Source organism: Corapipo altera, unplaced genomic scaffold, assembly GCF_003945725.1.
Source record: "Corapipo altera isolate COAL_440 unplaced genomic scaffold, ASM394572v1 61209, whole genome shotgun sequence".
Taxonomy (NCBI): domain Eukaryota; kingdom Metazoa; phylum Chordata; class Aves; order Passeriformes; family Pipridae; genus Corapipo; species Corapipo altera.
In genome coordinates, this window is record NW_020885005.1 from 225,124 (window position 1) to 241,698 (window position 16,575).

Below are 16,575 nucleotides of genomic sequence, written 5' to 3' on the forward strand. Positions count from 1 at the left end.
GCATGAAAGGCAGGGAATCACACTGGGGGTCCTGGCCCAGCAGGTCGGACAATATCGCCAAGCAGTGGCATACTTCTCTAAACAGTTAGATGAAGTGAGCAAAGGATGGCCAGGATGTCTGAGGGCCATAGTTGCAGTAGTACTGAACATACAAGAAGCCCGAAAGTTCACAATGGGACAGAGAATGACTGTTCTAGTGCCACACGTGGTTTCAGCAGTGCTCGAACAGAAAGGCACTCACTGGCTTTCGCCCTCCAGGTTTCTCAAATGCCAGGGCACTCTAGTAGAACAAGATGATGTTGAAATCGTCACTAAATCCAGCAACATTCTTATCAAGTTCAACAACCACAGAGGAACCGGTGTATCATGATTGTATTGAAACAATTGAAGCGACATATTCCTGCCGACCGGACTTGAAAGATACACCACTACCTGAGGCAGAAATGTGGTTCACCGATGGAAGCAGCTATATGAAAGATGGAATCCGCAAAGCTGGTTATGCGATAACAACCACGGATCACATCATTGAAGCACAAGCACTCCCTGTTGGCACCTCTGCACAAAAAGCAGAAATAATAGCCCTTACCAGAGCATTGCAACAAGGAAAAGGAAAAGACATTAATATTTGGAAGGACTCAAAGTATGCCTTCGGGGTAGTTCATGCTCATGGAGCAGTGTGGAAAGAAAGAGGGCTACTCACATCACAAGGAAAACAGATAAAGCACGCAGAAGAAATCTTAAAATTACTTGAAGCTGTCCAGTTACCAAAAAAGCTTGCTATTATGCACTGTAGAGGACATCAAAAAGGGAATACAGACCAAGAAAAAGGTAATCGATTGGCAGATCGAGAGGCGAAAAAGGCAGCAGAAAACGGTCAGGTAGAACTTGCCTCCCTAATTCCTGATGGCAAAATCATAGAGGTAAGCCCTAATGTATCATATTCAAAGGAGGACTTAAAATTAATAAAAGATCAGCGAGCTCAACGCAAAGGTAACATGTACTACTTAGAAACAGGACAAATAGTGGTACCTGAAAGGGTACTATGGAAAGTTGTACAGGCAGAACATAACAAAACTCATTGGGGGGCAGATGCACTACACAAATACCTAAGGAGACAAATTATAGGATGAAATTTATACACTACAATAATCCAGGTTACTAAACAATGCAAGACTTACCTTCAAAATAATCCTCACACAACCAATAAAATCGAGATAGGGACAATTAGCAAAGGTAATCTCCCAGGGCAACACTGGCAGATAGATTTCTCTGAGTTGCCTAGGAAAGGAGGTTACAGATATCTGTTGGTTTTGACAGATACTTTCTTAAATTGGCCAGAGGCTTTCCCGACCCAAAGCAATAAGGTTGGAGAAGTTGTCAAAGTACTACTTAATGACATTATCCCCAGGTTTGGAGTACCTGACATCATCTCCTCGGACAGAGGACCACATTTTGTAGCTAGCATAATACAAAGAATTAGCAGTATTCTGCAAATCAATTGGCAATTACACACTCCATATCGACCACAGGCAAGTGGTCAGGTGGAGAAAATGAATCATTTGATAAAACAGCAATTTGGCAAAAATCTGTCAAGAAGTAAACCTACATTGGTACCAAGCTTTACCTCTGGCCTTATTGCGAATAAGGGTCAAACCTCAGACTAAAGAAGGGTTGAGCCCTTTTGAAATGTTATATGGAAGACCCTATGAGAATTATTATCAAGGAGAAGATCTCATACAAGTTGGAGAAGGATATATACGAGAATACCTGTGTCCTAGTTAGAACAGCTGGGACCAATTCATCATTGGATGGGTGTAGCCCAAAACTGTGTATTCTATAGCCCTCCATGCCATTTCCCAGAAACTGTTGTCAGTAGAGGCCTGTGAGGTGCCCCCCCCCCCCATGCTCCTGTCCTCATGCCCTTTTGTGGAATTCCCTGACTGAGCACCCTCACACCCTTCTATGGAATTCCCCACTCTGAGGGAAGGATTGAGTATCCTTTTATGGAATTCCCCGCTCTGAGGGAGGGGTTAAGCATTGCTGCCTGAGCTGGAGAATATATAAACCTGGTGTTTCAGAACCTTTCCACCACTCGTGGGATCCAGAGGAGGACTGCAGCTCACCACTCTCAGCCAGACTGCAGCTCACCGCTCTCAGCCGGACTGAGACCACCACCCTCAACTGAACTGCAATCACCACTTTGGCCGGACTGCAGCAGCTCTCCCACCAGGTTTTTTCCCCTCTCCCTTTGCTTTGGACTCAGGGGGGCCCAGGGAGCACCGTTTTGTTTGTGCCCTGGGGTGCTGGGTTGTACATTTGGGCTTTGTGGGTTGGGGTGCTGGGTTGTACATTTGGGCTTTGTGGGTTAGGGCCGGTTGCTTGTCCGTGTGGTCGTACTTATTTTATTATTTTATTAAATTGTTATTCTGATTTGTAATCTCTCTTTTGAGTTGGGTTGGTTTCCCCTGCTGGTTAACTTTTAAACCAGCACAACCTGGTTAAAACTTTTTCAGACCAACCATTAGAAAACAAACAAATATATCCTCTATAAAAGAGGACTGCCAACCCTTCATTCTCCAAAGTCTTAAAGGATGGAATGCTTGGTTAAAAACTAGATCCCATCATGAAAGAGCCCAGAGAGATCTAATAGGATGGTCTGAATCAGGACTAAGAGTATTAAATTCAATAGATCAAGAAATGTTAATTAATAAGCTCAGCACTGTAACCTCTGATTTGGGAAAGCTGGAGGTACCACTCAGATCATCATTAATGACTATAGCTGAAACAGAATCTCTTACTACAAATTTGATGATCTTGTTAACTGAACACACATCTAAAGACTTACGAATGTCTTTGAAAAATTACAGAAAGATGTTTCAGTAGCAATACAGTGTATCCAAACTCAGCAATGGATACAATCTGTATCAGCAAGAATTATAAGAGAAGGAACCTCAGGAATTTTACCTCAAGAAATAAGAGAGATCATATCCAGACAAGACACCACAAGTAAATTTGAAAAAGAACATCAGGCATGGTGGCAGTTAGTGAACTTCACATATAACACAGAGCAGGAACAGATAGAGGCGTATGTTCTTACCATCCGTGAGGCAAAAGAGCAGACCATATTTCCTGTCTTAGCATTAGGAGCAATACACCGGGACATTGTAGTTAGACCTATAGGACATAATGTCTGGGCAAGTTATGACAAGGGCATGGGGAGGTGGCAAACTGTCAACACAAAGGCCTGTATACCTAGGGAACAACTAGGATATGTGTGTGAAAATGTTGTAATAGAAAAGGAGGATTTATGTTTAGATACAGAAGACAGTGTGTGTACATTTGAAATGTTCCCAAATACACAGGCACAGTCCCAAGTGTATTATGTGGGTAAGGGATGTGCCTGCATCAGGACACCTTGCACAAGTATAACGATTGATAATTGTAAAAAGTTAACTAATGGTACTAACTTCTGTGTTTGCAATTTTACTAAAATAATAGGATATGACTTTAGATACACTGCTCCTGTGACCACCATGCAATTGATCTTGGATGGATATATGTTATATCATGAGGTGCCTAAACTACAAATAAACATGGACATTAATATCCTCCAGAAAATGCTCTATCATCCAGATATTGAACAAATGATGGAAAAGGTAAATGCTACTTAGCGTCGCATGCTGTGGCAAGTGAAACACGACACAACAGAGATAAAAACCATCATCACAGAAGTGACAAAGACTGGAGAACATCATTGGTAGAGCATGTTTTTGAGATTAACCAATAGACATTCACCCATGGCAGCTCAGCTATTTAACTTCCGGATTCACCCAATCTTGGTTTTAATGCTAGCAACTCTCCTCCTTATAATCGTCAATCTATGGATGTGGTGGAAAATAAGAACTATAGCACAACAAGTACACGTGCTCTGGACTATACAAAAAGTGATGCAAAAGAATTTGCATTAGTTAAAAGAAAAGGGGGGAATTGAAATAGAAAATGAAATAAAATTTAGCTATTTAGCGATGTAAGTGTGACTTTGCAAAATGTAAAACTGTTTAAAAGTTTCTGCCCAAACTGTGGGCAATTAAGATAACAATAGTTTAGAGAATAGGGAAGGCTTTTAGCACATAGAGAGGGGTGGGGAACCTGAAACTGCTCGAAATGATAAAACTTTATGTAACTACTCTATAATGGTAAGAATAGGAGGTAAAACTAAATGTCTATTTAGATAAGGCAGACTGCAAAAGAGTGTGTGTGTAGATAACTTTGAACTTGCTACTTTCGAACTGTATAAAAAGCTATGGTATTTCTTGGATCGGTGGAGTGCACTGGGGAGAACACCTGCCCCTTTGCATTCCCCGGCCGTAATAAAAGTGCTTTTCAGATTATTCAGAGGTTTCTTTGAATCACCACAGATGTCTGCAAAACTTTTCTTGCAGCTGCACTCGGCTCTTTGAGTCTCTCTGTCTGTTCTCGATGTCGAACCCGGGAACGGGGGGGTAGACGGCGGCAGCGGTAGACAGGGCGGCACGGGAGTGGGTTGGTTCGTGGTTCCTTCCCCCCCCCCCCCCCCGTTTCTTCTTACCGAGAATGTCTCTTGTTGGGTTCGGCGGGGGGGGGCGATGGCGGCTCTCGGCGGCTCGGGGTCGGTGTCGCGCGGTGATGATGTCGATCAGGGTGCGACGGTGGTCGGTCAGCGCGGGCTATGGCGGAGGCGGGGTCGCGGTAGGCAGCCGGCACGGGCGACACAGTGGCAGTGGCGGCAGGACTGGCAGGGCGCGGCGCGGGGTTCGCGGCAGCAGCGGTCGCGTTCGCGGATGGGCAAGCGGCTCCTGGCCAAGGTGGAGCCGGAGGGGCTCCGTCAGTTCGGGACTCTCGGCCGGGGCTCGGCGCGGGGGGGGGAGCAGCGGGGGGAGCGGCTCCACGCAGCAGCAGGACGGCGCCGGGCACGGCTTTAGGCGGCGGCGCGGCAGCAACTTTAGAAGCAGCGGCGGGAAAAGCGGCGGCGGGCGGGGTGGTTGAGAGCTCGCCGCGAGGGAAGGCGCAGCTGGCAGTGGCCTCCCTAACGTCCTGCACTTTGGAATTCTCCGGGGCTAAGGATGAACTGCTGCTGGGGTCGCTGGCTGACGGTCGGGCAGAAGCCTGCACTTTGAAACTCGCCGGCAGCACGGTCGTTGACATAATGAATAAAAACTGATAAAATTACTTGCTCTCTTTGCTTTCAGTTTCACTGCTTGCTAACGCAGCATAGGCTAAAGCTGTAACTTGCCTCTCAGTCCTTAGAAATTGCTCTGTTTCAGTCAGCAGCTACCACAATGTAAAATAGCGAACTGCTTCATCATATCTTTTTGTGATTTTTTCCCCTAACTGTTCCTTTATAGCGTCCCAAATGGATACCTCAAAGGCAACTTTAACTGTGGGGATTAGTAACCCTTTAAGGGCTTTTTCGTCATAATTAGAATCTCTCTCAGAGAGAATTAAATAAAGGAGCGTTTGCACTGCCTCTTCTTTTGAAAGAGCAGACCCTGTTCTCCTTTCTTCAGCCGACTCACCTGATCAGGGTAAGATTTCTTTTTCACCATGCGCATGGCTTTTTTTCGTAGCGCCGGGGGACACGCTACCTGTAAACGGCTACTTCTCTCAACTCCTCTTCGCCTTATGTCCAGCAGAACTCGACGAAGTAGAAGTCCCTGTGTTACGGGCACCAGATATCAATGTGGAGGTTCAGAGACATAGCAACACGATCAATATGATCAAAGCAATGTCCACTTTATTATTTAAATCAGTTAACTTTTATACAGTTTAGTTTGTTTGGGGCACATGCTTACAACAAGGTGATTGGATAGCTCAGTCTGTGCACGTGTCTCATGTCTCCAGTTTATTGGACCTGATGTTCTGTCCACGCGATCTGAAATCATATTTGGCATGTAAAGACCTTCCTAATTAGGGACTTTCCGAAATCTGCAGGTGTACCTTTATCTCTAGGTTCTCAAGGTTTTCTTACTATAAACATATTATGTTCTCAAACCTTATAATTAGACACACAGCTAACAAGTATAAACATCACATATTTTCACACAGTCTATAAGTATAAACAACACACGCTTGTCACTTCCATGGCAAGCAAGGCCTACAGAGTGCGGGAAAAATTGTTCAGAGAAATCTCTCTGTTCCGACAACACCCCTGCCCTTTGTTGTGCAAAGGGTCAGTGTCAGTTCACATCTCACTGCCTGGGGCTCCAGTCATTTCCCACCACCCAGAGCACAACCTGTACCTTGTGCTGTAGCTGCACATCGAGCTACCTGCACTAAATGTATTCCTCAACAGTTGTTTGACATGGAGCCCTACAGTCAGCGAATGGCAGAGCTGGGCCCCCTCTGTTGACCCCAGGGTTGGGATTTGATGTGTCACTTAATGTAACAACCCCAAACCCAGTGTCCCATTCCCAGGGAAGACAACTGCCTCACAGAGGACAGTGAGTGCCAGAGGACAGCGAATGCCACCTGCTCGACTCCCAAACTGTTTGGTGTGTGACACAGGGAGAGGAGAGGTTCTGCTCCGAGGCATGCCACAATGCAGAGCCTTTCTGAAATCCAGGACACCAACAGTTAAATTAATAATGTAAACACCTGCAAAACTGTGGGAAATGACTGGATGGCAGGCCTTGAATTTGAGCAGTTGCAACTCTGAAGTTGTAAAGAATGTAAACAATCTAGGATGGGAAAGTAGAAAAGGAGCAAAACTGCTGTAAATAACAGGTGCTGTTTTTGAGATTTGCCAGCACAGGAAGAACTGTCGACCACCTATCAAAAGACGAGTTTAGGCGCGTGAACAGAAGTACCTGACCAATGAAATATAATATGCTTGCGCGTGGACAGCGAAAAAGAATATAAATCTAAGCTTAATGTAAATAAAGTGGCCATGTGTGCTTTTCCTACTGAATTGCTGTCTGGGTGCATTCCTTTCCGTCGGCACAAAACAAGGTGAGGCCCTGCACAAAACTAATCCTGGCATCCTGGAGCTAGCACTAGCATCAGGGAATGTCAGCAAGGAGGGAAAGGGAAGGAGGGGATTTTTGCTGGTGGGTTTGGAATAAAAAGATAAACACAAGGACCAAGGGAAGTGAGCTCACATCTTAAAACTTCATTCCTCCCATACACTCCAGTCTCCTGCCATCTTCCTTGTTGCAACAAACCTTATGTCTTTTCTAGATGATTCCCCCATCTGCAGGTACTTCTGCTTTGAGTTCCCACCCACTACCTTGCCTATTGCTGCAGTGAGGTAGTACATACACAGTTCACTGCTGATGTGAACCATGAAAAAAAGAACTGATGCTTGTTTTCAAAATCTGGCTTTAGTTTAGTGAGAAACTGCTTGCAATAAACACCTGGGATACAAAGGGCTTAAGATACATTGAACTTGCTTTTTATTTCAGTGAGATTCCTCTGGCAAATAAGAGCATCAAACCCAAAAACTCAGGAAAGAAACAATAGCTAAAGCCATGAATTGTTCAATTCATCTGCGTGGGTGTTTTCATTCTCTCCAAGATTTGAAGACCTATCTCACCAGCGTTCAAGTGCTCACTCTACTTTCTGCATTACTTATAATATTCATTCAACAGCCAATTAGTACTCAGCTCCCCAAGCATTTGGGGACATAGAGGAACAGAAATGGAGAAGGTAAACAGAGGAACGTTTGGGGAAGAGGACTGAAAATCTTTTTACAGTCATAGAGATGGATTCTGACCAACTGCAGTCTGTCTTGCACTTGCTTGATCCTCCACTGCACAACACAGTGAATACCAAGAAGTGACAAGATGGGGACAAAGGAGAATGGGTGCTTGGAGAAATGACATTGATATATAATGTATCATTCCTCTGGAAAAACCAATAACACAAACTGACACTGAGAAAACAGCAGTTGTGAACTGGCAGAGCACAATCTGTAGTAAATTATTAGAAAAACTTGCTTAGTTTTACATATATGGTTCTGTCTAGAAAGGGAAGGACCAGCTAGTCATATCACAATTAACCTCTTGATCAAAAGAAGATTCAAAGGGAAACCAACATACCAAAGAATCTTTTTGATATCAGAGGTGACACAATCACTAAACAAGCCTCATTTGCATATAAACAATGTCCAGGAATTCATGTAAACTTAAGACAAAGGGTTTTCCTAAATTAAGAAAGTAAGTTATGAAAGGAAGGCAGAATCCTAGTGACAATTTCTGAAGAACTTCCATTCTTACACACAAAAAATCAACATTTAAAATGAAAAGGAAATTGAAAAGGAACAAGACATGTCTAGACACATTTTGGGAGGCTGCTTCCTAAACTGAGGGTTTGTCTAAAGGGTCACTTTCAGAAAAAAGTTTCTGCACAAGTCAACTCTTTATCAGATAAGACTAGTCCAAGTTTCAGTACAAGCAGTACCTACACCAATGAGAATATTGTTACACGCTGCCTAAAAGTACAGTTCATTTTTCTCTTCTGGAACCCTATTTCCATATCCTTAACCTTTTACTTTGCTGGAATTTACCTGTAATGTTTTCAGTCTGAGGCTTGTCTGGCATTAGGAGCAAGACCAAGATAGATTATTGGTAGATTCAGGGCACATATTGGAAGCAATAAATTCAAATAGACTGGTGAATTGCCTTCTGACAAGCTACAAAACTGGAAACAAGTTCTGGAATCTTCAGATGTTCAACTCTAGAAGAGACCTCCATCTGGTATACATCAATATCACTCAAAAATAAAAAAGCAATTCCAACAGGACAGAGAAAACTGACCACTCTGATAAACTTAGTTATAATGTCTTAGAAGCCTTCTGAATAATAGTTATTGTTTCACATACTTGTGTCTCATTCTCTCACTTGAGTTACTTTATTCTGAACAGCTTCTTAGTACAGCCCTCTTGAAGGCAGGTGGATGTCATTGTTAGCTGAAATAAATGCCAGGCTGCTGCAGGGAAAGGAGAATAAAAAAATATCACAAATGTAATTCAAAGCCCCACAGAAAGATGATTGAGAGCACTTTTTTTGAAAAATTCTATTTGCAAGGGCAGTGTTGAACTTTAGTTCTAGTAACCCAGCATTTGGGTCACTAACCCACCCTTCAATCCTTAGGCACTGCAGGTATCAAATCAGTGTGTTTGCAATTCTAAAGCAAGGGATGCTCAGATTTATAGAACTAGCTTACTACTATAATGTCACACCTGTTTCTGGAAACTTCCATCTGAACAGCTGGGTGTTTTACAGATTTTACCCAAGGGATTTTTTTAGGGTCCTAGCATGACCCTCATAGTGAAGAGTCAAGGTCAAACTCCAGAATCAATACACATAACAACCTTGGCTCTCAAAAGTTCATAGTCAATATATAGTAAAAGGAGTAGAGTTGTACAGTGCTGCAGTTGGACACTGCCAGGAGCAGCCTGACATCTCCACACTTGTGTACCACATACCAGATCTGAGTTGGTTTAGGCAGATTGGGAAGAATGTTTTCATGGAGGTGGTGTGCTTCATTTTGATCTTTCTCAGCAGACTTCTGGAGATCCTGAAATTAATGTTAGACTTCATCAGAAATCTTAACCTACGAAAGTCATGCAAGTAAAATGTAGGTGATGTTAAAATAATTTTAAACTTCATTAAGAGGTGTTCTTTGCTCTCTCCCTCGTATCTTACCTCTTTACACCCTAATTTCCCAAGAGCAAGTAGTAAAACTCTGAAAAAGAAAGTTAAGAGTGTCTGACCTTGCCCTCAGAGTGTCAGAGAAGTTTGAGCAGGCAAGAAGTAAATCTCTAACAATATACCCTAGCAAGGTCTGGACAGGGTAATGGTGGTGGTGATGAAGAGATACTACAGGAAACTCATCTACATTCCCCAAACAACACTTTCACAAAAGACTAGAACAATAGATAAATATTCTAAAACATAACTGCTCTTTAGATCACAGTATCTATTATGATAAAGATATGCTTTCAATGCATAAACCTTGAAAAACAAAATTTTTAATGTTCACTATGTTGGAAAGATGTTTAATAAACTATCAGTAAGCCTGTTCCAAGACCCAGTTTACCTTTGTAAGCACATGCATCCATACACATCATTGAGGATCTAGAAAAGAACAACTACGCACTTATCTAAGATTCCTTTGAATCTTTCAGTATTTTAGGAACAGGGAAAAAAAAAGATTGCTTTTAGCAAATTCTTCGGTTTTTCTTGCTGTCAACTTAGGTTTCCATTTATTCAGATCAAACAAGAGAATAATCTCTTGTCCTATTTTACAGAGCACAGATTTGAGGGATGGTTCTTACCTGTCAAAGAAAAAACATTATGCCAAAAAGCCTCTAACACAAAACAAAAATCCTATTTCCCTCCTCTCCACAAGTAGTGATTAGCTACTAACTCTGTGCTCCTCAACCACCATATCCTCCCAGAAGCAGCAAGTGAAACTGTCAACCTCCTACTCCACCCAACCAAAAGAGTTCAAAGCTGCTTGTTGGGGATTAAAATAAGTTTACTTATAGAATATTAGAAATTAATTGTGTAGGTTTAAGTTTAATTGTAACTTGCTTACAGTTTAACATGAGTGGACCCTGCTCAAAATTTGGGATAGGTGAACTTGAAATGAACTCTGTTAGCATGATCAGCTAAGCAGAGGAGTAAACAGAGAAAGACTGGATACCTTCAGATAAGGGTTGAGATCATGGAGGGCCCCAAGGCTGACCCAAGCTGGAAGATAAGAGCAGTTAATGGCCTGCCCACGTGGACAGGGAAAGAATCCAATGAGGTGTTAGAAGACTCCAGATCTGTCTTGGTTTTCAGACAGTGTTGCCAGGCAAATGGGACCTTAGATGAAGTAGAGAGCCCTCTTTTCCTGTACTTAATGCAAATTTAAAAATAAATTGAGATTCACAAGGAATGAAGTAGAAACAAAGTAACAATGTTTAATGAGAACCAAAAGGCAAAACCAAAAATAAACTACAAACACACAATAACAGAGAGGGAATATCACCCAGAAAAGTCTCTTTGTCCACTTCTGTGTTGTTGAATCGGCAACTGTTGTTTCCTTTGGTGCAGTTACAGCTGCGCTGGCAGGTTTTTTTAGCTGCAGCGGACTCCAGCAACAACCACAGCTGCCACATGACGGCAGCGACAAAATGGCAGCCATGCTCCCAGGTGGCAGTGGGGGCCGACGTGAGCTCCCCTTCAGGCACCAGCATGGGGGGACAAAAAGGCTGCAGAAGCCATGCGCTGCGGTAGAGTCTCAGTTTAATGAGACTGAAGTGTTTTGCTCTCTCTCAGTAATTTTAAATCTGAACTTAAGAGGCTTCAATCGAGGAAACATGGAGAAAGAAAAATATAACAGCCCTTTATTAAAGGATATATGTGTATTGGCAGAACAACAAAAGAACACAAAAGCAACTAAACAATAATCCTGTACCGAAAAGTCTCTTTCAAAAAAAAAAAAAGAAACAGTTAGATACTTCCTGTCCTAGTCCTTTGGTGCAATTCTAACCACGATGAGCAGGGAGCGCTGTTGGATCACTGGAGGAGGAGAGCCTGCAGTTGCTCTGTGGTGGTCAGCAGGGGGCACTGTTGGGCTCTGGCAGTTGCCGCGTGGGGCCCCGGTTCACAGGAGAAACCGAAAATGGGGATCTTCCCCCTTTCCCCACCGAGAAGGGGAAGGGGAAAAGGGGAAAGAAGGCAGGTTCTTCCCACGAAACTCATGCTGTCTGCAGCTGGCTGTGGCCTGGATTTCCCCCCCTTCATCGATGAGCACTACTGCCAAACACAGGAGCAGAGGAGGGAAAAGGGCAACCTCCTCCCCAAAAAGTTCCTCTGCAGGTGGGTCAAACCTCTCCAATGAAGTCCGAGCAGGTCCAGACTGGGGGCAGAACAGGACGCAGGAAACAAAGGCAGACCAGAGCCAGGAAACAACCAGATGACCAGGCTGTAAACAAAATGACCTCAGAGCTTTTCCAACATACACCTTGCCTGAGTTAAAGAAAAGTAAATTGTGCCCCATTTCGGAGGAGCAAAATAAAGAAACTCATCACTCCTCCCCACAGTTCTTAGGAGGGCCATCAGCTTGGAATGCAGTCCTGCCAGTTAGTTCTTTAGTGTAGATCAATCACTCAAGGCAAACTGCCTCCCCCATTCAACATCTTTCTTTTACAGTGGTGGGGGGGGGGGGGGGGTGCGGGGAAAGAAGAATTCCTGCTTGTTTTTTTAGTAAATCTATGACACATATTTGCTCAGAAATATTCACATGGTGTATTTTTAAAGTATGCCTCTGAGTCTGTAGTTAGTGTCAAAAAAGATAGAAGAGATTTATGGTTTATTATAACATGGGTAAATTAAATCAATACATTAATGAAATTTCTTGTCCTAAATGCAATAGCATTGCTGTGGCCTCTTATTCTGGGCGCTCATGCTGTTTTATGTTTATCCTGATAAGGGGTGATCAAAATACAGAATGGTGATAAAAGACCGTAACCGTAGATACTTACTAGAGTTAATTTTAGATATAATACTGTTAAATTAGAATAGACCTTGCTTGTTTGTGTTAATTCACAGACAGGATATAGTTAACTTTATAATGAGAACTCTAACAGGAGCAGAAAACCTTGGGGTTTCGATAAGGGGCTTTAAGGCTTAAGAAGAGGGACCTTGAAGGCTGATAAAGAAAGGTTCCTAGAGATGATACCGGTTTTGAGGTAATTGGACAGTGCCAGCTCAGCAATTCTCAGCAAAGGTGAAAAGTTAAGAGCCGAGGAAGACTCTTACTTCATCCAAAAGACCCCCAAATGAAGACCCCCCAAGGGGTGTCCCGAGGCAGAGTTGGAGGTGCCGTGTATGTTAATGATTTCCCCTCCCAATTTTCAGGAATTTACTGACACAGTTAATGCATATGTAACACAATTAATGTATATGTAACACATCTAATGCATATGTAACATTGTATCACATAAAAAGGGCCAAACAAAGGGAGTAGGTGTGCATACTGGGTGGAGATATCCCCTATGCACCCAGTGCCTGAATAAATATACCTGCTTCAATACTCTTTGTGAGTTTTGAGGATTGTTTCCACAAGTCATCCTTCAGATGATGGGGATGTGGAAACAATTTTAGGTTGCACATTTTTTCACCTTGTGCAAAAAAGTGTGTCATGTAGGCAAATGTCACTGACCTAAGTTAGGGAAAATCTATGAGGGATTTGTTTACATTAAACATGGCAAATATCACATCTATTCTAAAACAATAGGCAAAGATTTAATGGAATCAGTTGGCATAAAACCATCTCCCCAGTGCAGCTAACCAAAGAGATACCATGACATAGAGGTGCTTCATTGGTTCATACTGGCATATAATATGCAAACTCAGTGAAATATTATGTGCAGTCTACTACTGAAACTTACTTGAATTGTCCTATAATAGTCACATATTAATGACACTAAGAAAACAGACTAATGTGTTACCAAACCTAGATTAATGGAACAAATCCAAGTTTTTTTGAAAACTTTTTTTAACTATTCCAAATTTTGTTCCAATTGTTAGAATCAGAAAGAGAAGTTTTTGAACTCCTTGCAAAAATGCCTTGTTATCCCTATCACTGACTTGCTGTGGGTTTCTAAATGAGATTCCCACTCAGTTGAAAAGAAACCACATACCCTTGACAGGAAAAGATTCACTGGTAACAGAATTTGAGCTCTTATATAAATACCAGGAAAAAACTGCTGCAGGACATTCTTCAGCTCTTCCCTTAAGTCATCTTTATATTTTCATCAGGTTGGCACCTGGTCCACGTGGGAGCCTCAGAAAATTTCTCTTTTGGATACATTTTTGCATTTATGCACTTGTTTTCTGACCTAATAGAAACCCTTTTCCATTGATCATCACAGAATCACAGCTTGGGGGTATGACCTGTGTCACACATCTGAGCTCCCTGAACCCCTTGTTCACAGCAGCATTTGGTCATGGTTGTCTGTCCTTGGACTATTGCCATATCACTTCCTCCAGTAGTTACTGTTTTCAAGAAGGGCCAACTTATTGTCTACAATCCTTTTTGGTTTAAGGCAGCCTTCTGGGTAGCTCCCAGAATACAAGATCCCATTAACTTTGTGAGCAATGAGATGCAAGATTTGTTCCTAAGGCTACCTCAAACCCAGAGACTTGGGGTCTTCATACTGTAGGGGTAGGTGCGCTTTCGGAAGAATTTGTAATGGGAAGCTAGAACTCATTTTTCACTTAGGAAGCCTTTCTTTGCCTGCAAAGTGCCTCTCTCAAGAGAGGTAGATGTTTTTTTCCCTTTCTCTTCTGCATTTCAGAGAAAGTTGCAGAGAGGGTGGTGAGTGAGCCCTCTCTCTCTCTGGCATGCAGGACAGATAACATTCAAAGACATGCACAGGGCCTCCTCAGACCAGAGAGGGCAGGGGAGGACAGAGAGAAGATAAAAAAGCCCTGGAAGAGTGAGGGAACTTGCCTTTCCCCTGAGGCCTGGTGCTGTCTTGCAGCACTGTGAGGTTTTTGTAAGTTTTTTGTGTCCTTGTCTCTGAAATAAACCTTTTGGAACCCTTTCTACTGTCTTAGCATTTTGGAGGATAATACCTGTGTATATTTAACTTTACAATACATTAACAACTCTGGGAGGTGTATATCTGTTGGTACTGTAGTGGCACAGCCCTGGGACGATGCCTCCTGGCTCCACAGCTACTATGCATGATGGTTTTGTATAAAAAGATGAAATCTTATTTTGACTATCAGATGATATCTTGTATAGACCAATACAATTGGAGTCAGTCAGGTTCGGATGTGATATTTGGCAATAGGTTCAATGTTAAATGAAGGGGATTCCAAAAAGGATGCAACATGTCTTTGAAGTCATGTATCTCATGACTTCCCTATCCAACACCTAAAAGGAATAATTGGAAAAATAATGAAAAACAGAACAGAAAATATCAATGTGCCTCTGTGGAAATCTGGAGTTTGCTCCCATCCAGCATCCTGATAGGACAATCTTCCCCTCAGGAGGAATGTGATCCAACTGTGAGAGAAAGAGAGAGAGGACACACAAATGGTGAGAAATATGAGGACTCTTCAGATTGGAGAGACCTAAGGGGACTACAATGGTGGAGGACTATTGACAACTCATCAGGACACAGAAATGAGCAGGCAATCAATGAAACAGAGGTTTAAAACCAACAGATAAGTGCTTACTCACATTGCACTGAATTAATTGCCCAGGAGCACAGGGGAGGCTGAAAGAATAAATTCACAGAAGAGGAGGGTAGGGGCCTTTTGAGGGAAAGACAGACCCAGCTCCTAGACACCAATAAAACATCTGACTCAGAAAACTCCTTAAATGCAAATTGTTGGAAGTGGAGTGGTATTTCCAGGGAAAATATCACTGAATTTGCTTTTGTATTCTATTCTTTCCTTCTCCAATTGAAGGTCACTGCCAGAGACTGGGTACTGGGAGATTTTCAACCATGTCCAGGCTGTGCAACCATTCTCACCCACAAAGGACCTGTCTACTCCTGCAGGAAAGGAGTCTTTGTATCTTTTGAAAGTCATAGTTATCCAAAGCTGTGGGGTTGTTTTTAAGGAAATGTTTAATCTCCATGTAAGGGTAAATATCCTTTTTGCTGGAAGGAGACAGGTGTTGCTTAGGAAGCCTTCCCTGCCTGGAAAGTGCCTTTCTCAAAGGAGTTAGATGATTTTTTTGTCCTTTCCCTTCTGCATTCAAGAGAAAGTTGAAAAGCTCTCTTTCTTTAGTATGCACAGAGATAAGCAGATGCTGCAAGCCTTTGAAACCAGTGGGGAGAGAGGGGGAAGGGGGGGGGCACAGGGATAATAAAACTTGAAGAGGGAACAAAAGGCATGTCTTTCTCAGGCCCAGAGCTGCTTTGCAGCCTGGTGCAGCTTTTCCTTCATAAGTTTTTAGTGTTCTCTTCTTCAGAATAAACGTTTTTGGATTCTTTCCACTGCCTTGGCATTTTTGGGGGTACATGCGTATATTTTACCACACACTCCAGATTAAAACTGCCATTAAAAATACTACCAAAAACTAATATATTGGGTCTGCGTGGCAAGGTTTGGCTTTCAAAAGCAGTACAGATGTGGTAGATCTGTCCACTTTGTTTAGAAATGCATATAATTATATGAAATATAACTTAAAAGTATTCCATGCATATTCAGGGCCATAATATAGGAAGACTTAAAGGTAGTAAGCCTCACAAGCTTTATTTCCTGCAATGACTATTTGTGAATTGGCATAAATAAGGCACTGTAGTGCATTTGTGTGGCAAGGTTTTGGTCAGTGTAGAAGGAGGGGCAGGAGGTGCTCCAGGTGCCAGAGCTGAGATTCCCCCATAGCCCATGGTGAAGACTATGGTGAGGCAACTGTGCCCCTGTAGCCCATGGAGGGCCACAGGGCTGCAGAGATCCACCTGCAGGCTGTGGAGGAGACCCACACTGGAGCAGAGGGATGCCTGAAGGAGACTGTGAACCTGTGGGAAGCCCATGCTGGAGCAGGGTCCTGGCAGGGACCTGCAGACCTGTTGAGAGAGGA

General features: G+C 42.8%; 1 protein-coding gene across 1 annotated transcript; it reads right to left on the bottom strand.

Annotated features, from left to right (window-relative positions):
- Positions 1 to 4,584: 4,584 nt before the first annotated feature.
- On the bottom strand, positions 4,585 to 5,184 carry LOC113958775 (atherin-like). Its single transcript, XM_027667316.1, has one exon. The coding sequence runs from the start codon at positions 5,182 to 5,184 to the stop codon at positions 4,585 to 4,587; it is 600 nt and encodes a 199-aa protein (XP_027523117.1).
- Positions 5,185 to 16,575: the final 11,391 nt, after the last annotated feature.